General features: G+C 41.3%; 1 protein-coding gene across 1 annotated transcript; it reads left to right on the top strand.

Annotated features, from left to right (window-relative positions):
* Positions 1–5: 5 nt before the first annotated feature.
* Positions 6–27357, top strand: lats2 (large tumor suppressor kinase 2). Its single transcript, XM_063497411.1, has 9 exons — positions 6–202; positions 5434–6191; positions 18166–18298; positions 18387–19984; positions 20700–20927; positions 21134–21488; positions 21875–22057; positions 22183–22289; positions 23112–27357. The coding sequence occupies exons 2-9, from the start codon at positions 5832–5834 to the stop codon at positions 23667–23669; spliced, it is 3522 nt and encodes a 1173-aa protein (XP_063353481.1). The 5' UTR covers positions 6–202; positions 5434–5831; the 3' UTR covers positions 23670–27357.
* The last annotated feature ends 356 nt before the right edge of the window (positions 27358–27713 follow it).

Below are 27713 nucleotides of genomic sequence, written 5' to 3'. Positions count from 1 at the left end.
AGCGAGTGTCCAACTTTGTGCTGAAGTTCTGATCCTGCCTGGAGTTTGGGGAGAAAATGGAGGCTCATTTCATCATATTTACCCACTGAGCTAGGTGTACGCGCTCAACAACCGAGAACCGGACTCTTTAAAGAAAAAAAGTTGCCGTTTAACGGAATTTATTCTCTTCATATTGAGTTATTCTCGCCACTTCTATCACATGGTAAGTTGAGAGTTGCTTTTTTTGGGAGGGGAGTGGTGGTGGTGTGACTTATTTCCACGACTTGTTGCTGAGCAAAACGTTCCGTTATGGGTGTGTTATATAGCGAGGCTTATGGAAAACGAAATGGAAGTTTCTGTAAGTTTGAGCCTCTTTGGAGCTTACAGGACTGCCTCCATTTTTTTCTCTCCCTGCATTGGAATGTGTTGCTGCTCTCAGCCCCCAACTCAAGCCTGGGATATTGCTGAGAAGGCCCCAGCGCTTTAAAACAGGGCTCTCCGGACCTTTATGCCTATACAAATATCACTGTACACTAGTTTTAAAGCTTTGGTGCAAATGTGGGAATTCATTTTAAGGGTTTAGTCTATGTTTAAATGTTTGTTTATTTGTGTACATTTAAAGTAACTGCATCTTATTTGGGCATGCTAACTTGTGCCTCTTCTGAGGACCACTAACAGTAACAGAAGCTATGCTTTGTAGATGCTGTTAGTCAGAAGATCCTGCATTCATTTCACTGTTTAAAGTGAGCGAACAGATTCATAGTTAATAAGAACTGAGCTTAATAAAATAATTCATAACAGGTCAGATTTTTTTTTATTTTTTATATTGTATCTGAAAATGAAAATGGAGTCATCTGATTTGATTCTATCATTTTCACTTCTCTCAGGGCCTGCATAGTTTGGCACTGATGCAACAGTTCGTTTCATTCAGGTGTACTGTAGCACACTACTATCCCCAAAACACACTCACCCACACTCTTTCTTTCTGCTTGACACACTTCTGTCTGTCAAGACAGTCCAGCGCTTTGATTAGTTCAGCAGTGACAGCAGACCTGGGTGATGCAAACCAAAGTCACATGTTTTAAATGGACGCTTGGTGTTCCTGCCAGTCTGTCCTGTAGCGGGGGGTCACATTTTCAAACAATCAGACCAGTTTCACTCAGACTAGGGTGGCGCAGCAGTGTGGTGTCATGCACGTCAGAGGTATCTGTCAAAAAGGAACCACTGGGATACAAACAGATGCTTTGGTGGTGATGTTGTCAACACAGTGGATTGTAAGAAGTATGCAGGGATTATTACATGTTATTACGACTACCATATTTGTTTTAAAGGGACAAATGTGCAAAAGTGGGCTACATGCACACAAAAACAATCTAGATGGGTAGATGACTCGAAAGGCTACAGGGAAAACATATCGGTTTGATTTTGGGGTTGAGCTGCAGTGCATCAGATACACACAGAAAGAGCCAAATTGTTTCCCTCTTATATACACACACTTGCGCTCTCACAGCTGCAGCCAGTTTCCATCAACTGTTGTCCCTGCCTGCACATTTGTGATGTGTCCTGCAACATTAACTGAGTTGGTCCCACCCACCTCTACCCCCTGTCTTACTCCACCCAAAGCTTAGTTGTTGGCCAGCTTTGCCCATTAGGAAGTTGTGTTCTTTCCTCCACCTCCGCCTCCTCTTGCTTCGTAATTTCCCAAACACAGCAGAGATATGACCGTCCACATTCTCTCAGATCCATCAGGCAGGTTAGAGGCAATCTTATTAATATTAACCTGCCAGCTGCTCGCGTTGTTCAGTATTCTGTGGGGTCCAAGATTGCAGAATGCATGCTTTCCCAATTTAGCATCACAGTGGGCAGCTTTGTTTTTGGTGAGACCAAAAACAAAGCTGTGGTATAGTGTGCTAAAGTTTGTTATGAACAACACATGTCCACGAAGACATAACCTGAAACATGCGTTTAAAGTGTCACATGTGCCATCAAAAGTCAAAAAGTCCAAAAAAGTTATTTTACCAAAAAGAGATTAGAACATTGTCAGTGGTCTGTTTTGTTAAAGTGGATATTTGAGGAATTGATGAGAAAATATTTATGTCGCAGGTTATTTCACTAGTTTTCCTCAGTACCCGTTGGTGTAGCATGAAGTTTAAGTCATCTTAGGTTTAGGGTTAGGTCAAAGAAGGAGTAAGGTTCAGTGATGGGGGTGGTTATGTGTAGAGCATTGTTTTGGGCAGAGTCATGTCTTTTTTTTTTCTTACAGATTTGTAGTTATAGACAGATACTGTCCGTGTAGTTTGTGTTTTGGGTTATTTTGGTCAGCGTACTGCCCCGTGATTGAGCTGCGGTATTTTACTTGTACTTACTTGTGGAATGGAATGCTCACTGCTTGGACACGGTGCCTGAAGCATCGCAGGAATGGAGGCAAGAGATCTCGGAGATGGGGCAACATTTATGGAGCTTGGCCCCATGTTACCCCACCACCCAGCAGTGTAAAAAGAAAAAGCATGTTTTTGTCTATGCAAAGTTTGATCTGTACAAACAGTGAGGGCTGTGTCCTCCTTAAATGGCCCAAAGGGATGGAGACTGCTAGAGAGGAGGAGCAGGAGGAGGAGGAGATTGGGGATGCAGTTCAAGAGCTTTTTATGTTTGGAAGCTTTTTCCTCTGCAGCTGCTTGGTAGTAGCGCTGAGGGATGTAAGATTAAGATAATATTGTTAAGAATGTATTTTTAATGATCTAAATATAGAATATCACAGCACTGGGTGGATTCTGTTTGGCATTGCCTAAGACCAAAACTTGACTTGTAAATTTTAGTTGGTGTGTTTTCTTTTAAAGGTATTCTTCTGTACCTCCACACAGACACACGGGAGTCTCTGGGATAGTGTAAGAATTCAGTATGTTGCATCACCATCGCTTCAAAGTTTTCAGACTATATTACTTTATCAGTGAATCAAAGCTGTGGCACATTTGAAACTGATGGAAAAGTCTGGATGTTTAATTTGGTATCTGCAAACACTTTCTTTAAATTGAAGTCATTTGCTGCTTTAAAAGATCTCTTTTGGCAGCTATAGTAAGTACAAAAAAAAAGTTGTGGTCATGATATCTCAGAGACAAATGTTGATGGTTTTTGAGGAGGAAAAAATGAGAATCCACCCGATGCTCAACTGGCTACTTTTAGACATTAAATAAAACATTTTAGGTTGTTAAAAAAAGATGAAATACTCCCTCAAGTTTTATACGTAAATGTTAGTTATATAAAAATTGGAAAATTTGGGGGGGGGGAATGAAATGCTCTGGGAATACTACCGCGATCCTGAGATAACATCAGCCGGGGAAACTTGTAGTAAATCAGCTCAACCAGAAAACTCCAAAAATCCAATACTGCACATACTTAGCTATCTGCTCTCTGCTAATTGAGAACAAACACACGACTCAGTCATGAGTAAAAATAGGACGTAACCTTCTTGAATCTACAAAATAAAAAAATAGGTGGCTGCCTGGTAATTGTGGATTGTTTCACATTCTGTGGCTGGTTTTAAAAAACACAAATATATAATAATAATAGTAATAACTAATTTTGATAACTTTTCATCTTACTGGATAAAATCCATATTGACAACATTTAACTTGGAGGACATAATTGAATTTGAAAAAAGATGATAAATCATTATATATGTTACTGCAATACTCAAACCAAATAAGTAAGTATTGTAGGATGTCTGGTGATTCGCACCTCTACTCTGTCTATGCTTAAATTTGAGCTTAGAATTATGATGTCTCTGATTTGTCCGTTAGAATAAAAAGCAATTTTGTCGCCCTTTTTTTTTGTTAAATTTGAATTTGAAGTAGTTGTGCAGCTAGCATAATGATTCACATTTAGAAAGCACACAAACAGCAACTCTTCTCGTGATGTAATGTTGTTACGAGCTCATAATAACTCACCAACAGTGACACGTTCTGCTCTGTGTCCGTGTCTGTTGACTGTAATAGTACGATGACCTGCTGATCTCCTTGGTCTGTGGGAGGAGAAATAATCACTGGTCTTGGTCAGACTGCTGCAGAAAGTCGCTTTTTTTCCCCCTCAATCCATCACGCTGTACGTTATATAATGAAAGCCCTTAGGTATTTGTTAATACGTAAGCATGTGGTGAACATAACTCATTCCTTGTTTATGCATATAGACAGGAAGGTTATCTGCAGCTTCTCTTTATAGCTGTGTAGATCAAGTACAGAAAATGTTCTCATAGACAAAATAACTATTTTATTTAGGCAAAGAGGAAAATTGCCCATAAGTAATTTTTCCTTTTCAGGATAATTGTCAGGTGTAATTCAATACCTGCCAAGAAGACTTTTTGAAATAGAACCCAATCAATTGAAAGATGATTGCTTTACAAAATGGTTGGAATTGCAGACATGAGTTGAAAACCACAGCCATGTCGAAACCTGCCAGAAGAGGATTGTATCTAGCAGTTTTTCAGTGCTGGTGAGATTGGTATCTGGAGACCTGCCATTGCTTCTCTAAAACTATTTGAAGCCTGTGAGCTTCTCAGTTAGACAGGAAACCCAGCTGCCTGTCAGCTTCAGGGTCTCTCCTCTGCAGAGGTAATGCTATGCCAAGTAAGGTGAGATTTACTCACGTGGAACCAAAAGAAAAGAAAGGCCGAGGCAAACACATTCAAGTTCGTTAACGGTTTGATTTGATATATAAGCTGTTAACTCAACTGATATGGTTCATAAATTGACTAATGTGAGACATAAGTATGATATTAATCAAATCTAGTATTGCCAAATGGTCTTGACCTCTTTAATATGATCCAAGTCAGGTCTACTGTGCTATTGTACAGTATTTGTGATTAGATGAGAAGCTTGTAAAGTTGAGGCTCTGGACAGAAAGCCCATCTGCACTGGCGGAGTAACCTTCTTGCAGAGCATGTTCTTCTAGATAAGATTGTCAGACAGCGTCATATGTCAGATCACAGAGGAGCATAAAAGGCAGAGGCGCTGATGCAGGGAGTGTCGGACATTTGTGTTGACCCCATGCTGGGGCTCCGTGCTCTCAGATGGGTGTTTACCGATGACCAAGTATCAGAGACATGCGTTGACAGGGGCTGAATTGTGCAATCATAGCTATGCATTGATGGGGGTGGGGGGCAGGTGGTGTTTTTTTAACCTCTAGCATTCCTGGATTATGCATAAAAGTATGTGAGAGTACATATGCAGTGCTGATAGTCAATTTGACCTCCAAAAGGTCTAACTGGTTCCACGAGGATTACTTCACTTTATATTGGTGCAGAACATCTTACTTTTGTGTGGTATCTTGTGATCTCACATGTTTCTAAAGTTGTTAACAGTTTTTTACTGTATGTGCTTTGATTTTTAGAAAATCTAGATAAAATTGAATGGGATATGGAAGCCCAGTCTTCATGCTCTAACTTCATTTCTTCACCCACAGGCGCAGATTGGCATCATCATCGTTTGGCTCCACGATGCCCTTGTGACCAGCTGCATTTCCTGGAATAAGCTGGAACCTGAGCCTTGAAAATCACACCATGTAATGCCTATAGTATTCCTGCCTCACCTTCATCCACCGCAGCGGGAGCAGGAATCAAAAGCAGAAAGCGAGATAGAAAAAAATTAGGGACATAGAGTAGGGATCATAAAACCTGTGCCTCCAATCTGTGCTCTTGGAGGCTTTTTATCTATTTAGGTCAGCAAGCTTGAAGGGAATCTTTCGTAGGGTTGTAGGGCAGTGAGTGCCAGTTTGTGTGTGTGAGTGAGTGTGTTCTTGTGTGTGCTTCTGTGTGCGTGTTTCCCTTTTTAGAGTAGGTGCCTGCCCTGTGCACTGTGGCCATGAGGCCCAAGACTTTCCCCGCAGCCCCGTATGTGGGAAACACACGGCAGAGGCTTCAAGAGATCAAGGAGGGCCTGAAGCAGCCGGCCAAGCTGGTGAGCCAGGCTTTACATGGCAGTAGCTCCAGGAATGAGGGAGGCAAAGGGGCAGACTCCAAGAGCGGGAAAGACACAACCAGCCGACAGCAGCAGCTCAGACCCCCGCAGAAGTTCAACAACTACCAGAATGCGCTGCGGGAAATCCGCAAGTCCCTCAAGCCCTTTGAGTCCGGCTCAACCTCCGGATCAGGACACCCAGCAGGCGCCGGGGAGGTGAACCGGCAGATGCTGCAGGAGTTGGTGAACGCTGGTTGTGACAAGGTGAGTTGTAGAGATAGGGAGTGTTTCCAGCGGCAGTATGTGGCCTTGTTATGGGAGCAGATGGGTGATTCTGTCGTGCAATTGTCTTACCTTAATAAACTGGTTAGTATCAGTAGTATTTTAATGCATTGCAAGCAGTGTTGTAAATCAGTCTGCTTTAAGGTGACATTAAGTTACTAGAATTCAGCTGGATTTCTTTTTTATCAACCCCCCCCCCCCCCCCCCCCCCAAAAAAAAAAAAAAACCTCAGTCATAGCGAAATAACTTCAGTTTTACCTGAATCTATGATCTTCTCAAGACCAGACGTATTGGTTGAATAAATGTGCTAAATTTGTGAAACAATCACGAGACTCCCTTAAACAGTTTTGAATATGTTAGTCATTGGTGTCATTAGTGTCGGTTCCCGCCATTCCCACTTGACTTAGATGTTCAAACCCACTTTTTTCTGTCAGTCAGGAATTTCTAGAGGAAGCTTTCAGGGATGCTTTGTGCTCTTAGATAAAATACAATGCAGTCTGCTTAGCCAAGTGTATAGTGCCTCGGTTATGTAACAGTGGGCTGAATGTTGAAATACCAGGTGGATTTCCTAAATGGGCTCTGTCCCACTTAAGAAATGCAAGTACTCCATCAAAAGTCTGGTCAGGGTGAGGAGAGAGTGTTTCCATGGGAAGTGAGGAGTCCAGTTCAAGCTTTTTCACCCAAGTCACTCAGTAAAGCTTCTTGTTTTTTAGACATATTTTTATTATAAATTTTAAAGATTTCTTTGGAAAGAGAGAGATGAGCTTTGGGGGGATTAAGCCAGATGATTACATCACAGCGCATCATCACAAAATACAGTGAGTCCAGTTAAGATTTGCTACATGTGTGGTTAAAGAGTTTGAGGATGAGCCCTGTGATTGAGCACGGTATGTGAAGAATGCGCCACTCAAGCCCATACACAACATGTGAAGGGAAAAGAGTTGGGAGAATGCCCCATGCAGCCAAATCGATTTCAGCTTGTCACAGCCAAACATCCCCTGTATGTCAGGTATTCGCTGATAGCGGGACCTTTGCTCTGTATTTTGTTTCAATGTGTGATACATTAGAGTTAAACTGGGCACAGCAATTCATTTGTCTGTTCGTCTCTTACCTGTTTCACTGGTCCGCTAATGTCAGTTTTGTAACTATACTGTGATAACTGTTATGGTGTAAGGCTGCACATTTGGATAATCCTTCTTACCTAACTTATTAGCTGCTACGTTTTTTGTTGCCTGTTTTGTTTCTAGTTTTGAGAAACCAAATCCATCAAGTTTGTTTAATTGTCTTGAAATATTCATGTGACATCTTAGTTTTTAGTAACACATCAGATTCCATGTTTTGGCTGAGGACAGAAGACAGATACCTGGACTCCAGCTGAAAACTATTAGGCTTGATCATACAATATGGACCTCAAAGGTCTGAAAAAAATGTTATTGTAAGAGTTTCCTTTCTTATTTTCGTTCCTTGACAAAAAAATACTAAAGATTATAAAATGTGTATGTCTTGGGTCCTGACTAGAACATATCCTAAAGGTGTCCACCTCCTAATGCACTGAGTTCTGAACTACAGGCCTCTCAGCACATTTAAGCTGATGCACCTTATCTTTTGGGTTGTTTGAGGTTGCTGCTAATTCCTTACATAATTCACATGGCAGTTGTTGATGTCATGAAAGTGTGACATTGGGTGTGTGTTTGTATCTTAAACCTAAATTTAGTAGTTCCTTCTCAGGAACTACTAAAATAACTAATACCCAACAAGGCTACAGTGGTCTGTAGAGAAAATCTCACTCCACAACTGAGTCCATGATGTTTACAGAAACTTTGTGAAGTGAGCAAGTCAGGTTTTAGGTTCCTTGGTTGGATGCCCAACAGGATGGCAAGAATGCCTCACATATTTTCATTGGCGAGTATGTTCTAAACTACAAGCCTGGGGGAAATGTTCATTAAGGTGATATGGCACTCATACTGAGTACATTTATTCAAGCAGAACTTTGAGTTGAGATGCTGTTATAGTCTCCTCAACTAGATTTTAGAAGAAAAATATGATATATTCAAGTAGTCTCCCATTAAAGATTACCCGAGTCATTCGGACCACTACTATCACTCTCTTTTGTTGGAACTACAGTCGTGGTTCGATAGGAGTTCTATGGGCTCAAATTGTGGTCATAAATATTTTGTACTTGTAAATCAGTTTTGTACTTGTAAATCAGGATTTGTATGTGTAAAAAGAATTTGTGTGTGTGTGTAAAAAAGATTTGTATGTGTAAAAAGAATTTGAATCGGAATCAGAATACTTTATTGATCCCTAGGGGAAATTATTTTTCGTTACAGTGCTCCATTATAAACAAACATTAACAGAGACAGACAATACACTAACTAAGAATAGCACAATATATACAGGCATATATATATACATAAAAGTCACTTATTAATAAATAGCTGAAAAAGAACATGTGCAAGAAGGGTGTAGCTGTTGCAGTAAACTGTGTGTTAAGTGGATGAGTTGTACAGGGAGATGGCCACAGTGTCGTTCAGTGGCGCTTTTCGGTAATCTCAGTCTTTCACTGAACGTGCTCCTGTGACTGACCAGCATGTCATGGAGTGGGTGGGAGGTGTTATCCAACATTGTCTTTATCTTGGACAGCATCCGCCTCTCCGACACCACCTTGAGGGAGTCCAGCTCCATCCCCACAACATTACTGGCCTTGTGTGTGTGTAAAAAAGATTTGTATGTGTAAAAAGAATTTGTGTGTGCGTAAAAAAGATTTGTGTGTGGACTTAGCCAAAAAATACGTGAGAAAGTCTGCACTCAAGTTTCAAGTTACAAGTACGAATTTTGACCCTATTTTTCTTCCTTTCATCTGATTGGCCAATGTCATGTCAATCACAAATTTAACTATCCAATCAGAGAACAGATGGGTTTGGCTGTTCTCTGATTGTAGATAAATAAATAAGCCTGACTAGATAAATAATCTAGTCAGGCTTGACTAGATTATTTAGTTGCTGATGTTTTGAGGTACATTTTAGATTTTCTCAAGCAGACTCTGTCAGTCAAGTTGAACTCAAAACCTTTACCTGGATGTTGTTACATAACTTCACTTTTAATTGCATAGCACCAAATCACATTAACAGTCTCTTCAAGGTGATTTGAGGTGACACATTTTAAATTAAATTGTAGATTTAACAGGGAGGCAGTGAAGTTAATATGGGAGAAATCTAAACTCTCTTTCTAGTCCCTGTCAGGACTCCAGCTGCAGTATTTTGGATCAACTGAAGGCTTTTCAGAGACTTCTTATGACAGTCAGATAATCATGTATTATATTAATTAAGCCTAGAAGTAATAAATGCATAAACTAGTTTTTCAGCATCACACAGAGACAGGATCTTTCTAATTGTGAGATATTGTGCAAATGCAAGAAAGATTTTTTCATGTTTGTTTAATATGCACGATGAAGTCCATATCTGGGTCAAAAAACGACTCCAAAATCCCTCACAGTGTTCCTGGAGGCCAAAATAGCACCACCAGGTTACAATAACGTCAGTTTTCCCCGAATCTAGAAGCAGGTCTTTATATCTTTAAGAAATTCCTGCGGTTTAACTGATTGGTGTGTGTCATCTAGCTCCATAGATAGATAAAGCTGGGTATCATCTGCATAGCAACAAAAATGGATGCTGTGGGTTTGAATAATAGTGCCTAAGGTGAGCATGTATTATATAAATAGAATTGGTCTTAGCGTGGAAGCCTGTGGAACTATAATTAACTTTAGTACTTCAGAATACTCAAAATCTGAAAGTCTTTTAGAGTGACTTATCTTTTGCTTACATTGAAAACACTGAAGTGTACAGGATTCCTTGTTCTGCTAAAACAAACAATTTCAATGGGCTTAAAATATGAGCTAGCTATTAGCTGGGTATCTAAACCATCAATGTCACATGCTCTCACCAACAAAAACAGCCTAAATTGTCTTTGGGGTTTTTTTTGTGGTAGTGGTGGTGGTGGGTCTGAACATGCACACATACATATATGTATGTATATATATATATATATATATATATATATATATATATATATATATATATATATATATATATATATATATATATATATCCTATTGGCCTAGCAGAAAAATTCTTTTGGAAAAAGAAAAGTTATTTTGGACGCTATCACAAAAAACACTGACAGGCTTCTGCAGTCCTCCCTAGATGACCATTGCTACCACCATTTTGCAGTGTGGGCCCAGTCAATACAAACAGGAAGTGAACATTCAATGGCAGCAGGGTGGAACAGTTCCTTCTGCTGCAGCCAAGTCACCACCCAACATGTCGCCTCTCCTCTCCTACTCTTCCTCTGTCTCTGGTCTGTCTGTCAGACACTGTGAGTACAAAACACAGAGAGACTCGCAGAAATCTACAGAAACAAGTCAAAGTAAAATCAAGTTGAAGTAAAATCAGTAATGATATACCTTTAAAGACAGGTCATTTGAGCTTGGAGCATAGTTTCGGCTCTCACACTGAGAACACGTGCTACTAAAAAAAAACCACAGTGTGAGGACACGTGCATGACATTCAATATGGATAAGAGAATTTGAATGTCATATCTAAAAACAATCTGTTTAAAGGATTTCGTCTGGTGAATATTAAATATTATTAAATATTGTACCACCAGTTGTTAAAATTCACCATATTCCATTCTTACAAAGGGATTGTAAAGTATCTTTGAATGAATTTGCACACTTGCAAGACTGTTGCTTCTTCACATTTGGTTTGTGTCCCCTGACACTCATAACCACCCTCGAATATTAAGCAGCGACAGATTCCGATTGAGCAGCTGCTTTGCACCACCTAATCCTAAGTTGAAGCAGACATTAGCAGAGTTGTTGCCTGACTGACTGCCCACATTCACATGTTGTGTGGGTGAATGTTTGCAGCACTTTTTCACATTAGAAATTTTAGTACATTGTGTTAGGAAAAGTAGACGTCATTAATGATGCCTCAGTAACATTAAGTGTCTTTACATGTATGCTTTTTCTGCTGTGAAAAACCTTTAACCACATATTAAGTATAAACTGCAGTGTCTCATTGCTTGTGCACACATACTACTGCTTTGTTTGTTTGCATCATTAACAAGCCATAAGTACTGCTCTATTTTGAATTGAGCTGCTAAGCTCCTCCTCCCCTCTACTCCTATTTTCTTTTTCCATATTTTTTTCAGGTCAGCTCTTATCAACTAGTCTTGTCTTTCTTCTCCTTCTGTTCATCTCTCATGTCTTTTCCAGCGACAAATTACAGAGCTATGTGGCTCGTTACATAATAATATTTTTTTTTAATAGGCGGAAATGTTTTGGAGGGGGATCGAGGGTGGGGGAGGAATGCAAGGCACTGAGATGAAATGGAATGAAAGGAAGTAAGGGGGCGGGGGGGGAGGTACATTCTTCGATTTTTGTTTTTCTCCTCTAAACTTCTAGGCCATCCTCACAGGCCTTTTCCTGTGTCTGGGAACTGGCTAAGCATATTAACGTCTGAGAAAACATACATGATAGTGTTTATGTTGTGATGAGGCCAGCAAGACGTGACTTGGATGCAGTGTGGCTTGTGTTTGTGATTTGTATGCTAGGGTAGAGAAAAAAGGCTTTCCTCAGCTAGCATTGTAATAATGACGGTAAGAAAGGCGTCACTCGGCTTAAATGTTGTGGTGCATTTGTTGTTTCTGCTAAGCAGTTTTTTGCATGATGGAACAGGACAGAATTATTTTTTTTCACAGCCCTCAATGCAAAAATGAGGCATGGACGCCTCTCTCCCCATGTCCCATCTGCACTGCACTCCAAAATATCTCCCATATGGCTTAGATTTGAAGGGTCTTCCACTGCAGTGTGTCTCAGAAATGGGTTAAAATGATAATTAAAATTCCCAAATCACCATAGTGCAGGGAAAAACAGTGTTTGTTTGTGTTGTTTGTGCTTGTTCTGTCAATGTGTCACAGCAGGTTGTGTGTCTGCGTCTAGTTTGTAGGCTGGTGATTATGCGTTTGGATAACTCGGCGGCCTGCGGCCTGCAACCATTATGACAGGGGTGCAAATGTGGCCTGGATATTTTCAACTGAGAGAGAAAAGGAGCGAGATGGGAGAGAGCCCATCCAGATTGCAAATAGCTTGAATTCTTGCTTCCTGAGCTGAGGAATGTGAGCAACGAACATCTGTCGCCATGACAGCCAGGGTCACCAGGCCCGCCTCTGCTTAACGCACACACTCACACATACACAAACATAGAGCATTGTTAAACAGAGGAATATCCAAAAAAGCAGAGTACTGCTGTATTGAGGGTTCAGCATATCCCACTTTCTCTGTCTCACAGCTGTTTGAGTTTCAATTATTGTTGTATTCAATATTTTGGCTTATTAAAAAAACTGTTTTACATGATTTAGAAGCTAAATTTTTTGAAGAAATGGAGATGACTGTGGATAAGGAAACACCTTTAATGGGTTTCACCACTTATCATTCTGAATGTTATTCTTTTCCTTCATCTGTTCATCCATCCGGTTGTCCTTATCAGGGTCGTGGCAGGGCTGGAGGCTATTCCAGCTACTGTAAGGTGAGAGGCGGAGTACAACCTGGACGGGTCTCAAATCTTACACAGGACAAACATAGAGACACAGACGACCATTCACACCTAAGAGCAATTTAGAGTCACCCATTAACCTCACCCCACTAAGTGCATCTCTTTGTGGGAGGATGCTGTACCCGGAGAGAACCCACGCAAACATGGAGAGAACTTGCAAACTCCACTCAGAAAGGCCCCGCCCAGATGGTGGAGTCGAACTCTTTCTTGCTGTGAGGAAACAGCGCTAACCGCACAATAAATATTATCAAGATTTTTAAACTTTTCATGGCCAAGATTTACAGAATTATTTTTTTTTATTATTCAATTTGACCCCAAATGAGTGAGTAAAAACTCAGCAGGAAGATATTTACAGAAGTCAAACACTGTTTTCCCATACACTTCTATATAGGCTGGAAATGTTTTTACAACCGCAGCTATCGCCATCTGGTGGCCTTCATATTAAATGGCTCTCTTCCCCAGCATGTCTTTTGTCCTGTCTCCCTCCCCTCACCCCCAATTGGTCGCGACAGATAGCTGACCCTCCCTGAGCCTGGCTCTGCTGGAGGTTTCTTCCTGTTAAAAGGGAGTTTTTCCTTCTCACTGTCGCTAAGTGCTTGTTCATAGGAGGTGCTCTGATTGTAGGGGTGTTGTCTGTAGTATTGTTGGATCTTTATCTTACAATATAAAACACCCAGGATACTGTTGTTGTGATTTGGCACTTTATAAAAAAAAAAGAAATAAATTGAATTGAAAGCAGGTTTAAGGCACTTACGCTTTAGCCTTACTTTTCCAACCCAGAAGCTTCATCCATGTTTTATCGTGTGCACGGTCTTGTGTAGAAATAAGCTGAATGCATTGGAGACCTTTGAAGAGCAGCTGCCATCCATCTCCGTGTCATCTGACTGGACTGTTCACCGTATTTAAGTGCAGCTGTTTAAAACGGCTAAAAGGCAATGGGTCATTTCTTCTAGGTTGATTTGAGAATATCCCAAACTTTACTACCACTGAACTTGTCTAAGGTTTTCTAAAATGTTGGAAACCCCACACCTTCCCTGGTTGTAAGAAAGGGGTTTTGTGTTCTGCAAGTTCTGTAACTGATGATAATGCATTCACACCCACTCAAGGAAAGAGGCAAACACTCAACATTTTGATTTCTATATCTCTTTTCCACTTGTCACTCCATAATTGTGTCCATTTCTGTGCCTATAACTAAGAGAAATACTAACTTTATCTCCTTCCTGGAGAGAAAAAGAGAATGTTTAAAGAAAAAGTCCTACATGAGAAAAGTGCGCAAGGTAGAAAGACTGAAGGGAGAAGGATAAAAAGTGACATTACTGGGCGGCTCTGGCAGCCAACACTCTCTGCTGGCTATGCAGGAATGTAACACACACACATACACAGGAAACAAAGTATAAACATTGGTGTGTGTGTGTGGTCAGTTTTAAGCTAAGGCACATAAAGTTATGTGCATGCAAAGGGAGGAGACACAGAAAAGGAGGTTTGTGCACGTTGCATCCAGTAGTGTTATTTATACACACATATACAGAGATGAATGCCGTACACAAACACACAATACCGTGGGCATAGAAAGTGTGTCGCCTTGGCATTTCCTGGCTTTCAAAGACAACCGTGCCCACAGTTGCTGCATGGTCCCATTTTTTTAAGCCATTTAGTATGTTTGATTTAGGTTGCTCCCGACAAATAAAGGCAGCCAGTCTGTCTGAGAAACCGCAGAAAGTAGGGTCACAAAATGGCTCCTCGGGGATAAAACTTTTCTCATCTCCTCATTTCCTTCCTTCCATTCAGACAAAGCCGTATTTTGTTGCTTCTGATGTTCGATTACACGCTTTTCCTTTGTTTTATGTTCCGAGAAAATGCCTCCAGTGTTCCCTTTAAGGTGTTTAGTGTCAGTGACAACCATGACAAGTCTGAGTCTGAGTGTTACATATAGATAGATTGTATAGCATGTTTCAAACAAGGACAGCATTCAAAGGACTTTAGATGAGATATACATTTCGAACAATATTTAAAACTAATTATTAATAACAAAGAAAATTGGGGATGGGGTGGTCGGATTAAGTATATGTTAAAATGACAGTAGAGTTATTTAAATACGACGATGACTCGTAATTGGCTAAAGGCTTAAATGACAAATTGTCACAACATCATAGTTTAAATATATATTTAAAAACCAGCTTTACATCTATGGCACAGTCTTTTAGTTGAGTCGTTCAGCATTGTGTCATTTCAACCAAAGGAAGTATTTCATTAGCCTTTATCATCAGGTGAAAAGGGGAGAAGACGCACTTGCTATTCCTTCATGTTGTCAGTAGGAGCGCCTGCTCTGCTCTGAGACGTCTGACTTCACATGTCTTTGCACTGAGATCATATGTCATTTGAGGGGACTTTAGTCATCTAGGTGTGGATTGCTCTCTCGGAGAAGGAAGGAGAAATTTTTGTTTTCTCAGATTTTCTCTGATTTTTGTCCCACTTGTTTGCATATTTACGGTTATGAAGACAGTGTTAAGTTCACGACGATAAATCATCATCATCTTTTACTTTGAAAGCTGTCATCAGGAGGGATTTTAAAAAACCCCTGATGTTACCCTGCAATCAGCAAGTAAATAACTGAGACGTTATAAATGTAGGGATTTGCTTGTTGAAATGCTGCTACTGATGATGATCTTGTGGTATCATTGGTTTCTTTAAAATAATTAGCACGTATTGAGGTGCAGAGGATTTGTGTTTTCAAACCGGGCGTAGCGTGAGCGAGATTGGGATAATACTATTCAAGCCCTGCTGGGGGTTAACTGAAGCCAATTAAACAAACAAGATAATGACTGTATAATGGGCAACCTCTGACTGAAAAAGCAGTGTATCAGTAACAGATATCATGTTTAACAAGTGGGTTGGGTGCTTGCGTTTGTGCACATTTAATCACTCTAGATTGTATCAGCTTTTCGAGTAATTGCTTTACTGGAATTTTAGGTCATTTTTTCTGCATGACAAATGAAATCATGACTGTTCAGAAATGCAAGACTTACACTAGAAACCTAAGCAAAGGTTTCTAAATTTTTTCCCCACTACTTTCACATCTTTTCTTTATGTCCATCCTCCTTGGCATAGATAATTATGGAGAAACATTCTACCACTTCTTGAGATAATTGTTTTTTTTTTTTGTCTTTGCTGGAGAGTTATCTTGCTTCACCTATCTGTTTATAATACTCCAGAGCTATTATAATCATTGAACATTGGGTTTAGGTCAGTTCAGTTAATTTTTTTTCCATCTTGCGAGGTGCTGGGAGTGTCCTTAGGCTCATTGTCATGTTGGATCTTTTGCCAGGCTACTGGTCAGTGTTCTTGTACATCCTCAGGTATTCACAGTGCCATTTACAGATGTAAAAAAGTGTCAGGGCCACTCCCAGTTTTCATCATTATTTTTTTCTCATGTTCTTTAGGCAGTTTTTTTTTTCTCTCTTAAACGCCATCCTTAAAAGTTAATATCATGCAGTGTCAATGTCACAGAAACTCTGATATTCAATGATAAGCCCAGTGCTAAGTCTGAAACACGTGCCCATGTCTTTTAAAGACTTAGGTGTGCAAATACTGTCTGTGACATCACTTTAAAATAGAATAGAATAGAATAGAATAGAATTCAACTTTATTGTCATTGCACATGTCACAAGTACAAGGTAACGAAATGCAGTTGGCATATTGACCAAGGCAGACACCCTTAGTGAATCTCTGGCTTGTTCTGTACTCCAGCTACTGCTGCAACTGATTTTTAGATTGTCTGGCCAAGGGACCAGTGAGCACTCACAAAAATTGCCACTCCTCCTACAGGATTGGTCAGAATTCAATCACACCTACACACAATGATCATGGGTCTGAAACTAAACTTTGCTCAAGGTAAAGCTCATATGTGTTGTTTTATGGGCAGTAACCTGTGAAATGTGAGGTGGATGAGCTGCGATATCACTGATATTCTGGTTAGCTGGTCCTCGTGTTTCCCTTTTCATCTTTAAAGTCTCGCACTGGGATTTTTTCCAGTCTCATACGATTCCCATAGGTCATAAATTGAGAAAGTTCAGGTCATTCTCTAACTGCCTTTATGCATTAAAGCAAATTGTCAGCCATTCATGTGTATAGTTTTCTTTCATTTATTTAATAGTTTGTGCACAGGGTCAGTGACCACAGGTCTGTTTGATTTTACTGCATTACGTTTCTACACTGGGGCCTGGATTTTGAGTAATGTTATTTAAGGAAACACTCTGTTCCAGCTTAGACGTGATGCAGATATTGAGAGGTGATGCAGTCTGGAATCTTTAATTCAATCATTGTGGGTTTCTACACTCTAAATCAAAGTCTGAGCAGAGAACCATTTAAGAAGTCCCACTTGAATGTAATAGAAGAACCAAGAGAATGATTGGCATTGTTGCCATAGACTGGAGCAGAATTCTCTGCTTGTTCCCTCCTCCGCATTTTTCCTGCAGTGTCTCAATCGTAAATTACACGGCAACTGATGAATAGAAAATGCCAAAGTGGTTAACCAGCATTTTTCACATTGGTGACCTACATACCGTTGGCTTTTATAGTGACCCACCTGTCTGAGCACACGTCTCCAGGCCTGGGATTAACTCTGCACGCCCCAATTGTGAGGGAGAAAAGCCAGGAAAAAAAGGTTTTAAATGAAGAAGGTGACATATGTCATAACAGCCAGTCTTATTCAAATGTTATTTTTAAACCAACAGAAATAAACCAAACCTGGGTAGGAAGACCAAACGAATTCTAAAATGTAAAATATGACATTGTGGAGATGTAAGGGTTATGCAGCTGGTTTGAAATGAAACTGAGGCATACATAAACTGTATTAGAAGAAATTCTTACTGGTCATTCCCAGTGAAGCTGCTCTGTTAGTGCCTCTGAACACAGGACCACACCCTGCTGCACTGCTTACGACTATGAATCATACACATAAAAAAATTTAACCAAATACAAATGATCATGCAGCAGAAGGATAAATGTCCAAGTTGAAAGAGTTTTTCTTTGAATAAGTGTATATTCACTAACAGTCTTTTCATTTCTAAAAATTCTGTTTTGTGTGTGTGTGTGAGAGAGAAACTGTGTTTGCTTTAAATCTGTCTCACTGCAAAATACAAAAACCAGTAACTAATTTGTGAGTGACTTTCAGCCCCCTACTGTTTTTGCATGTTGTCTGGCAGAGGAAATCACTGGTATGTGACCCTAAGTGGAGAGGATGCAGGTGCTTGAGCACCTACTAGTACTGTTGTGTTTTGTGTGTGTGCGTGTGTGTGTGTGTGCGCGCGTTTTTAATGTTTGTGTGTCTGCTTTCTTCACAGGAGATGGCGATACGGGCGCTGAAGCAGACGGGCAGCAGGAACATTGAAGCAGCTTTAGAGTACATCAGCAAGATGAGTTACCTCGACCCTCGGAATGAGCTCATCGTTCGTGTCATCAAGCAAACTTCCCCAGGTATGAATACAGCCTCATGTGAGCAAATTGACTTGGCTAGTAGATTTTAGTTTCTCTTCACTACATATATTTAAACTGCACCTTCTAGGAAAAGCTGGCATGCCAAATTCAATGGACCACCGGCCTGCATTGGAGGCTTCAGGTGAAGCAGGTGCCATGCCTCCGTATCATCAACTGGGGAATTCTATGTATGACGGGGCAAAAGGTTATGGCCCTGAGGGTGAGATGCCCAGACCATATATGAATGCTCCACCTGTTATGAACTACATGATGCCCCCGTCTGGTGCAGCACAGGTCACTGGAATGGGAAACCCGTTGGGTCGGCCTCCCAGTATGGGTACCTATCCATCTGTTATGGCCACCCAGAGCAACCCAGGCAACACTATGTACCCCCCAGGGGCACAGCAGAAGGGCTACCCTGGCAGTATGGAGCAGCATGGGCCTATGATGAGCTACAATGTGCCTGGCCAGCCTTTACAGCTCCAGCCACAACCACCAGGTGGCCCTGTCCCAGGCCCACACTATGACTACAGCCATGCCAGGACACACATGATGGAGTCTGCAGGCTATGGAGTCAAGAGGACCCCTTCCTTCCAAAACAAGATGCCACCGCCCCCCATGTCACCCACAGATAATTATGTCAATATGCAAGGGAAAGGAGGCATGGGTCAGAATGGGCCAGCGGGAGGAGGTGGAGGATATCCTGCTAACCTGTACCTCGCCCCTCACTCTCACCCTCGACAGGCCAGCCCCACCTCACACCAAGTCCACATGATGTCCCGTTCCCCAGGTGCTGTGGCCATGGTCCCTGACTTCTCAGATCTGCCCCAGGGCTTGATGACACCTTCTAGGGCCAGCCTCAACTTGGACCTTTATGAGCACCCCTGGGCAGGGCCGCCAGGTCCTGAAGGGGCCCCTCAGTCTAGACAGCCACAGCCCCAGGGCCCATTCAGAGGTGAAGTGCGTGTCCCCAGCAGAACTAACTCCTTTAACAGTCGCTCTGCAGGCCCAAATGCTGTCCGGCCTGGGATGGCTGCACCACCTGCTAATGGGAAACAGGATCCTTCTTTGGGCCCCCCTAATACCATCACAGCTGTAACATCCCCACCCATCCAGCAGCCTGTCAAGAGTATCCGTGTAATGAGGCCAGAACCTAAGACAGCTGTGGGACCATGTCACCCTGGCTGGATGACTGCTCAGGCCCAGGATGCATCAGAGCCTCTGCCCTACATGCCAGAAGAAACATACCCGCTCGAGCCTGCTCAGGAGCCACGCTGTCCACCACCACCCTACCCCAAAAACCTCCTAATGTCTGGGGCGGCGGGTGATACGGGGGCCCTGGAAGGAGCTGCAGGTGTGTGTGGAGCTCAGGACCTCAACAACCCTGCTGCAAGAAGTACTCACAGTGGCAGCGGAGGGAGTGGAAAGGCTGAGGAGAGCCAGCCAGTGAAAGAGAAGACAAAGATGGGGAAGGGAGAAAAAACAGTGAAAGACAAGAAGCAGATCCAGACATCCCCTGTTCCCGTGAGGAAAAATGGACAAGATGAGGAAAAGAGGGAGTCACGTATCAAAAGCTACTCACCTTTTGCCTTCAAGTTCTACATGGAGCAGCACATAGAGAATGTGATGAAGACCTACCACCAGAAACTCAACCGCAGGCTTCAGCTGGAACAGGAGATGTCCAAGGTAAGACAAGATGAACATTTTTCATCCTGCACTGCATTAGATAAGTAAAATGTAGAATATATATAATAGAAGCAAATGATTTACTGTGAAGATTAGGCTGTCTTGAACAATCTCTGAGTATTTACAAATTAATTTCAAAGTATGTTTAAAGAAACCTAAGCTGATGATAAAAAAAATCATAAAAAATCCCATCAGTGTGGTTTGGGAAATGCTCAGGATTCAAGATTGAAGAAAAATTTTAATGCCTAAAAAATGACCAGTAAAGCCTTCAGGTTTTTAGCTGAGAACTATGATGGGCACAGAGAAGTGATGTGCAAGAGCTTGTCATGCCAAGAATTCTCCCTCAAGACTTTGCTGTAGACAGTAAGATCTTTGTCTCGAAATGACTTCACATTTGTGTTTGATGTGTTTGTCCTGAATCAGAACTTTGGCCTCTGCATTTAAAATGTATTTATTTTTTTTGCTGTGACCTAAAGGCATTCTTAGAATAGAAAAAAACACCACAGCCAGACCCAGACAGTTAAGTCATGTAATGAGTTAAACAAGCAGTAAAGGTCAAGTCACTGAATTCAGCTCAAGCCCCATTTCTTGGTCATTATTAATCAGTGTTGAAAAATGATCTCATCCTTAAACTATTTCTAAGGCTGCTTTTGAAGCAGCCGTTATGTCTTCCCTTTACTGATCCTCTTCAACCTCTCTTCTTCTTCCTGTCCAGGCCGGCCTTTCCGAAGCAGAGCAAGAACAAATGAGGAAGATGCTGTACCAGAAAGAGTCCAACTATAACAGGCTACGCCGTGCCAAAATGGACAAGTCCATGTTTGTCAAAATCAAGACGCTGGGCATAGGTGCTTTTGGCGAAGTATGTCTTACACGTAAAGTCGACACTGGTGCACTTTATGCCATGAAAACACTGCGCAAGAAAGATGTCCTTAATCGTAACCAGGTGAATTTATGCATTTTTTTTTGCTTTACTACACTCCTTTTGCCTTTGAGTTCTGCCCTGTGCATTTTCACCAGGTGTATAAAAGTATTTACACATTTTTTTCTATGTTTGTAGAACAGCGGTTCAACACATTTGTGTCTTTGTGGACACTACTGATTGTGATAAGATGTTATGCAACAGGCTAAATCAGGATTATTGTTACGCAGGTGGCTCACGTGAAGGCAGAGCGCGATATCCTGGCGGAAGCGGACAACGAGTGGGTGGTGCGTCTCTACTACTCCTTCCAAGACCGTGACAGCCTCTACTTCGTCATGGACTACATCCCCGGCGGAGACATGATGAGCTTGCTCATCCGAATGGGGGTCTTCCCTGAACTTCTGGCACGCTTCTATGTGGCAGAGCTGACATTAGCCATCGAGAGCGTACACAAGATGGGCTTTATTCACCGCGACATCAAGCCAGACAACATCCTCATTGACCTGGATGGACATATCAAGCTGACAGATTTTGGTTTGTGCACAGGCTTCCGCTGGACACACAACTCCAAGTACTATCAGAAGGGTGAGACACTTTTATCTGAATATACAGACATACAAATACATGCTCCCTCAACTACGAAGACACCGTGTGTGGATTTAGTGTGTTGATGTTTGTGACATGCACAAATACAGACATGCACACAATTTTCGTTGAACTCTTGTACAACTCATGCTTGGTGATTTCTAATAGAGAGAGTTCAGGTTTTGATTGTGTTTTCTCAAACGTGTTCAGGGAAAATTAAATGAACATGTAGGTGCATTCAGATTTTACAGGTGCCAAATTTGAGCAGTTGCCAAGAGTATTGTCAGTTGTCCAGGTTGTTAAATTTGAATTTCACCAGGCGATGTGGTATTATATCCTTCTCTTTGTGGGGCTTTAAAACGTCTGCTCTCACCTTCTGTCTTCAGGGAGCCACATTAGACAAGACAGCATGGAGCCCAGTGATTTCTGGGACGATGTATCCAACTGCCGGTGTGGCGACCGGCTGATGACACTGGAGCAACGCGCCAACCGACAGCACCAACGCTGCTTGGCACACTCCCTGGTGGGGACGCCCAACTACATCGCCCCCGAGGTGCTCCTGCGCAAAGGTGTGTGAGAATAAAAAGCATAATTACTGCACAGTATCTGATGACTGACACACCTTTGATTGTACTGGATGTTGTGTTCTAAGAAAGCATTTAGACAGTTAATCTGATGTGTGTGTTGTGTGCAGGTTACACACAGCTGTGTGACTGGTGGAGTGTGGGAGTGATCCTGTTTGAGATGCTGGTGGGACAGCCGCCTTTCCTTGCCCCCACGCCCACTGAGACTCAGATTAAGGTCAGTGAAGAGGGAGGATATCCCTGCTTTTATTTTGAATTTTAATTGGTGACCTAATGAGTCAGTTTGATGTGACTGGATCAGATCAGCTGCAGCAGACCAGGACAGTTAAACAGTGGCAGATTGCATTTGCTGTCCTTTAGACGTCAAATTAGGAGCTCTTCATTTCCTCCTTCTGTTCACTTCGCTTGGCTCGGTAAGAGCAATTAAATTCAATGGCACAAAAAAATGACACAAAGACAAGTGAATGAAAATGCAGCCTAAACCATGAGTAGGAAATTCTGTGAACAATAGAGAAGAAGAATGAGATAGAGTGGAATTACAGTCAACTTAGGTGACAGCAGCTGGAATCCAATTTTTGCCTCATATCTCAAAACTGGCTTGGCCACCGAAAGTACATCCAGTAAATGAGCAGTCATTGAGTCTATTCAGTCAGGCCCACTGTATATATACAGCTGCACAGATGTTTTTGGAAACACAATAATCTGGCTGTGAACAATTTCACTTTGAGATTTACGCTATAGCTTTTCGTGAGGTTCATCTGTTTTTCCACAATCTTATATACCTTTGATTGTATTGTGGAAAAACACAATACAATGTGTTGTGTTTTTCTCAGCGACTGTTCTCAGCTCCAGAACAGTAGCTGAGTGGACCTTGTAGAGACGTTGTCTTACTCAGATCCTGTTGTCAGTGTAGATATTGACTTTAAAGCTAAAGTCAAAACTGTTGCATTGAATTTCTCCAATTATTAAGTATGTATACAAGAGCTGGGTCATATTTTACTGTTGATTTAACTTCATGCATTGTCTCGCGGCTCTGCAGGTCATTAACTGGGAGAGCACTCTGCAGGTGCCCGCCCAGGTCAAACTGAGCCCAGAGGCTGTCGATATCATCGGTCGCCTGTGTTGCTCTGCAGAGGATCGCCTGGGTGCCAATGGCGCTGGTGAGATCAAGGCCCACCCCTTCTTCTCCCAGGTGGATTTCTCTAGCAATCTGCGGCAGCAGCCGGCCCCCTACCGGCCCAAGATCGCCCACCCAATGGACACATCCAACTTTGACCCAGTGGAGGAGGAGGGTGGTCCCGGTGCATGGAGTGACAGCGGGGACAGCACCCGGGCTTTGGATGCTCTCTGCTCCCCTCATGGGAAGCACCCAGAGCACGCCTTCTATGAGTTTACCTTCCGCAGGTTCTTTGACGATAACGGCTGCCCCTTCCGCTACCCTAAACCGCTCGAGACAAGCGAGGTGTCGCTAAGCATACCTGGAGCCATCGGAATGGGCCCAGACGAGGAGGAGGAACAAGAAGAGGAGGACGAGGATGAGGAAGATGAAGAGGAAGAAGGAGAGCAGGAGGAGGGGTGTGAGCCCGTGTATGTGTAGAGCTGCATGCTGACAGTCTTCCTGAGTGGCTCGTGTCTCTTAGCTGCCCTCGTCATTCAGCTCATGACCCTCCCACCTATCACTTCTCTTCTCATGTATATGTAGAGGTGTGCATGTGTCTCTGTGATTGTTGAACTGCAAGAACAGGGTAGATGAACACTGCCCCCTTGTGGAATGCATATATACAAAACATCCCCTCATCTGGGACCAAGAAACGGCAGGTGTGAGCACCCACATCGAGGGTGAAGCGTAGGTGGTCAGGAGAGCAGGACTCAGACACTGTACTGGTCGAAAGGAGATTCTGGTTCTTCCAGGAGCCTCTTGTCCCATTCCTTCCACCTTTGGTCTTACGGACAATTAAAACACCTCCACAGTGACCTTCAGACACAGGATCTACTTCCTGTTCTAACTGAGCTGCTTTACACTCAAATATTTGACACAGCAATGTGAAGAGTGGAACCAGTTTACTTGTTGATTGCGCCTGTTTTCACAGCTGCTGCAAAATAAGCTACAAAGACACGCATACGCACACACACGCACACACAGCTCAGTAGTGTAGGGATGTTGGATTTCAGGTTGATTTCAGTGTCCATATTGAGGTTTCAAGAGGTTGGCTCACACTAGGTGGACAAAGAAATTCTTCCAGAGTCCTTTGACACACACTCGCCCACAGAAAAAGAGTTGCATTCTTGTGGTGTGAGAGAAAAATGTGTCCTTTTTTTTTTGCAGCAGTTAGTTTTCAGAATCTTATATATCCACACCTGCCTCATTTTGTGCCAACTTCAGCTCAGTGTAATGTTTTGGAGCCTGATGCTTTTTAACTCAGTTTTCTGTTACAAATATTCTTGTGTTGTTAAAATGCTTCCAGTCACCGAGTTTCTGTCCTAACTTGGCTCTAAATTGGGCTCTAAAAGTCAAGCCAGGTTTAGTTTGCAGTAAATTCTTCTCTTGAGTTAGATCAGATGAAAGAAGCTCTTGTATTGAAATTATACTATCTGTTTACTGTGGAGCAGGTTGCTAGCACGTCACATATTTTCTCAGTCTTCAAGAGAATTAAGAGAACCCCCCTGATCTATACAGGATCTGTTGGGTCAGATTAGGCTTAGTTAGTTGGGTTGGACTGAGAATCAAAGCTCCAAATACACACACATATTCACTAAGATGCACACTTGTACAGCTATTTAGCAAAGATCAGTCCGACAGTTGTAACTTTGTAAATTGTAACTTAACCAATCTCCTGTGATCTGGAGGATATCATGAAAGAAAAACAACAAAACAAAGCAACATGTCCTTACAACAGCCAAACATGTGATAGTATGACTATGTGCAATACAAAAAAACATTATATATAGTTTTCTAAACACTTACTATCCTTTTAAAAATTTAGTTCTGAAATGTACAAATATATTGGTTTATATAAATATATATATATATATTCTCTTTTCAGTTACATCATGCTGCTTATTATTGTGTTTAATATTATTTACATTATTATTATAATTGTTATTACATGTGTTTTTTGTGGTTGTGGTGAAAGAAGTGTCGACTTAAGTGTGTCTGGGGTTTGAAAGTAACGAGCTGAGTGCCTTTCTAACTGAATATCAGAGTGCGTGACGCCACTCGACGACGAGCGTGGGGGTGTGGATGATGATAAGTGTCGCAGCACATTCGAAGGTAGGCTCTTCTCCTGCTGCAGCCAGGCTGGCCCTGAGTGTAGAGGAGGGGAGTCAGAAGTGTTTCTGTTTCAGAGAGAGAGATGGAATCGAGTTAGGAGATGAAGAGCAGGGAGGAAAGTTGGCTTCGGGAAATTCAGAGGAAAAAAAGAATATGAATATGAATAGCTTTCTCTATTTACAACTTCAACAAAGAGTTAGTGTTTTGGTACATGTTCTTTTATTTATCCAAAATGACCACAAGTTCAAGTGTTTGTGTGTATAACTCTGTACTTTTTACTACAGACCAGTGCCATGTTGTGTGTTGGACTGCTGCTCATCAGATGACGCTAACATCCAGTACATTCTTGCTTACAGACAATCAGCCAGCAATTCTGCCGAACTGAACTGTTTGGTAAATTAATCCCAAACTTTCCAGGAGTATTCTAAATTTCTCTCGATGACTGGGGACGCTGAAAAGGTCACAGCTTTCGAGCGATTCTGTGTGGATAAGATTTGTTACAGTTGATTTTTGTTGTTTTGCATTTTTTCCCTGTAAACGTGCCTTTTCTAATACCAGCAACACAATGTTAAACGACTGCCTTCTTACTTTGGTCATAATTTTCAGAGACTTCTTATACCTGTTGTTATTCTTGATTGGGGGAAGGTAACAGAGTGTGCTCTATTTCACATCAGCGCTTGCTGTGCTTACACACGACAGTCACTCTTTAATTTAGAATGAGCAGATCAGATTTTCAATTAACAGTCAACAATCAACAGTGCAATATTACTGCAATATCTTTAAAAAAATTGAAAAATAGCCGTAATGCTGTTTTGCTAATCTAGAGCTTTGTTTATTGTAGATTTTATTTATTTTTTTTTTTTAATGAATCAAATTTTAAATTGGAGTGCACGGATGGGTCAAGACCATCTTTAACCATGATTTTAAAAAAAACATACAAAGATGACAATTACAAGGTTATTTACAATATGATCATATGCACAGTTTTGACATGTTAAGAATATTACAGTAATGGTCAATACACAGCATTCAGATAGCTTTTTTTCAGTTATTATTTTTTTGTAACTTTTTTAGTTGCTATGCATTGTTTTAGGAAAGGGAAACAGGGTTTTCACCACTGTACAGTGTTACATCTCAGGTGTTGTTTAAACTTCGGAAGCTGCTCCTTGGTTGTTTTTTGTTTTTCTTTCTCCAGACCGAAGTGGATAGTTCAAAGTTCAAATTTCACATCAGATTTAATCATCTGTTGCATTGTTCAAAACATAGTTTAGCTATTTGTTATGACTGTGTCCAGTGGTGGTTTAAGGTAGAGTAGCAGTATTGTGTGTGTAAACACAGCCAAAGTTTTGTCTGCGAGCTGATAAAATGGGATCCATCACAGATGATGTGGTGATGCATCGCCTCACTGAGATTGTCGCTGCTCTGTTGCTGTTTCCCCATTCATTTTTTTCTCTCTCAGCTGGTCCAGACATCTAACACTTCTCTAAATATCATTGACTGCATTGCCAATCCACACTGACCAGGATGAACTGTTCCTTTAACGAAAAAAGCTTTATAATTACAGCCATGGCTCTCTGCCGAGTGTGTGAGTGCCACAAAGTGTGTGAGGTGTTTCTTGGATATGTTTCGTTTTTCTGTTTTTAAGGTTTGAGAGTAGTGACTGACAATCTTTGACTGACTTTATGTCCTCTATTCTGATTTCTTCTCAAGACTTATTCATGTATCCTTTACATTTTGTGTTTTTACTCTACAAAGTCTTTGCTTGTCTTTAATGTGTGATAAAATTCTGTTACTCTTGAATTTATATTTATACAGATATACATATTTTTTGTATCTTTTCTCCTTTTTTCCCCTCCCCTGAGTTCCCCTGTGCTAATGTTAAAACATGTCTACACAGTATTATAGATGATGTAATTTGGACAGCTCTCTCTTGTTTTACATTTATGTATGAACTGAGAATTTGTAAATTCTTTCACTGTCCTTGTGTGTAAAATATATGTATAAATTAAATTAACCAGCTTGGATTCTCGTGAATTACTTTATAAAAGGAACATGACACAGAAGTTCCATACTGATTGATAGAAACATGAATTCAAAAGTTTGTACAGTTTGACTTTGCTTAAAAAGTGTATTACCTCCTGAAACTTAGTTTTTAAACTTGGTAGTTTAAAAGTTAGGGGGTTGATGTTACTTAAAAATAGGATAACATCATTGGAAGTTGCAATATTTTCAACACTTGAAAGAACCCTAATTTCTGTGCCTAATTTAGTGTCTTATGTAACTTACCTACATTCAGACAGATGTTTGAATATAAGGAGCTCATGCTTAACTCTTGCTTTAAAAATTTGATTTGTAACATGTATGTAGCTT

Source organism: Pelmatolapia mariae, linkage group LG16_19 (genome assembly GCF_036321145.2).
Source record: "Pelmatolapia mariae isolate MD_Pm_ZW linkage group LG16_19, Pm_UMD_F_2, whole genome shotgun sequence".
In the NCBI taxonomy this organism is placed as follows: domain Eukaryota; kingdom Metazoa; phylum Chordata; class Actinopteri; order Cichliformes; family Cichlidae; genus Pelmatolapia; species Pelmatolapia mariae.
The sequence above is the reverse complement of the archived record's forward strand: the minus strand, read 5'-3'. Positions and strand labels throughout refer to the sequence as shown.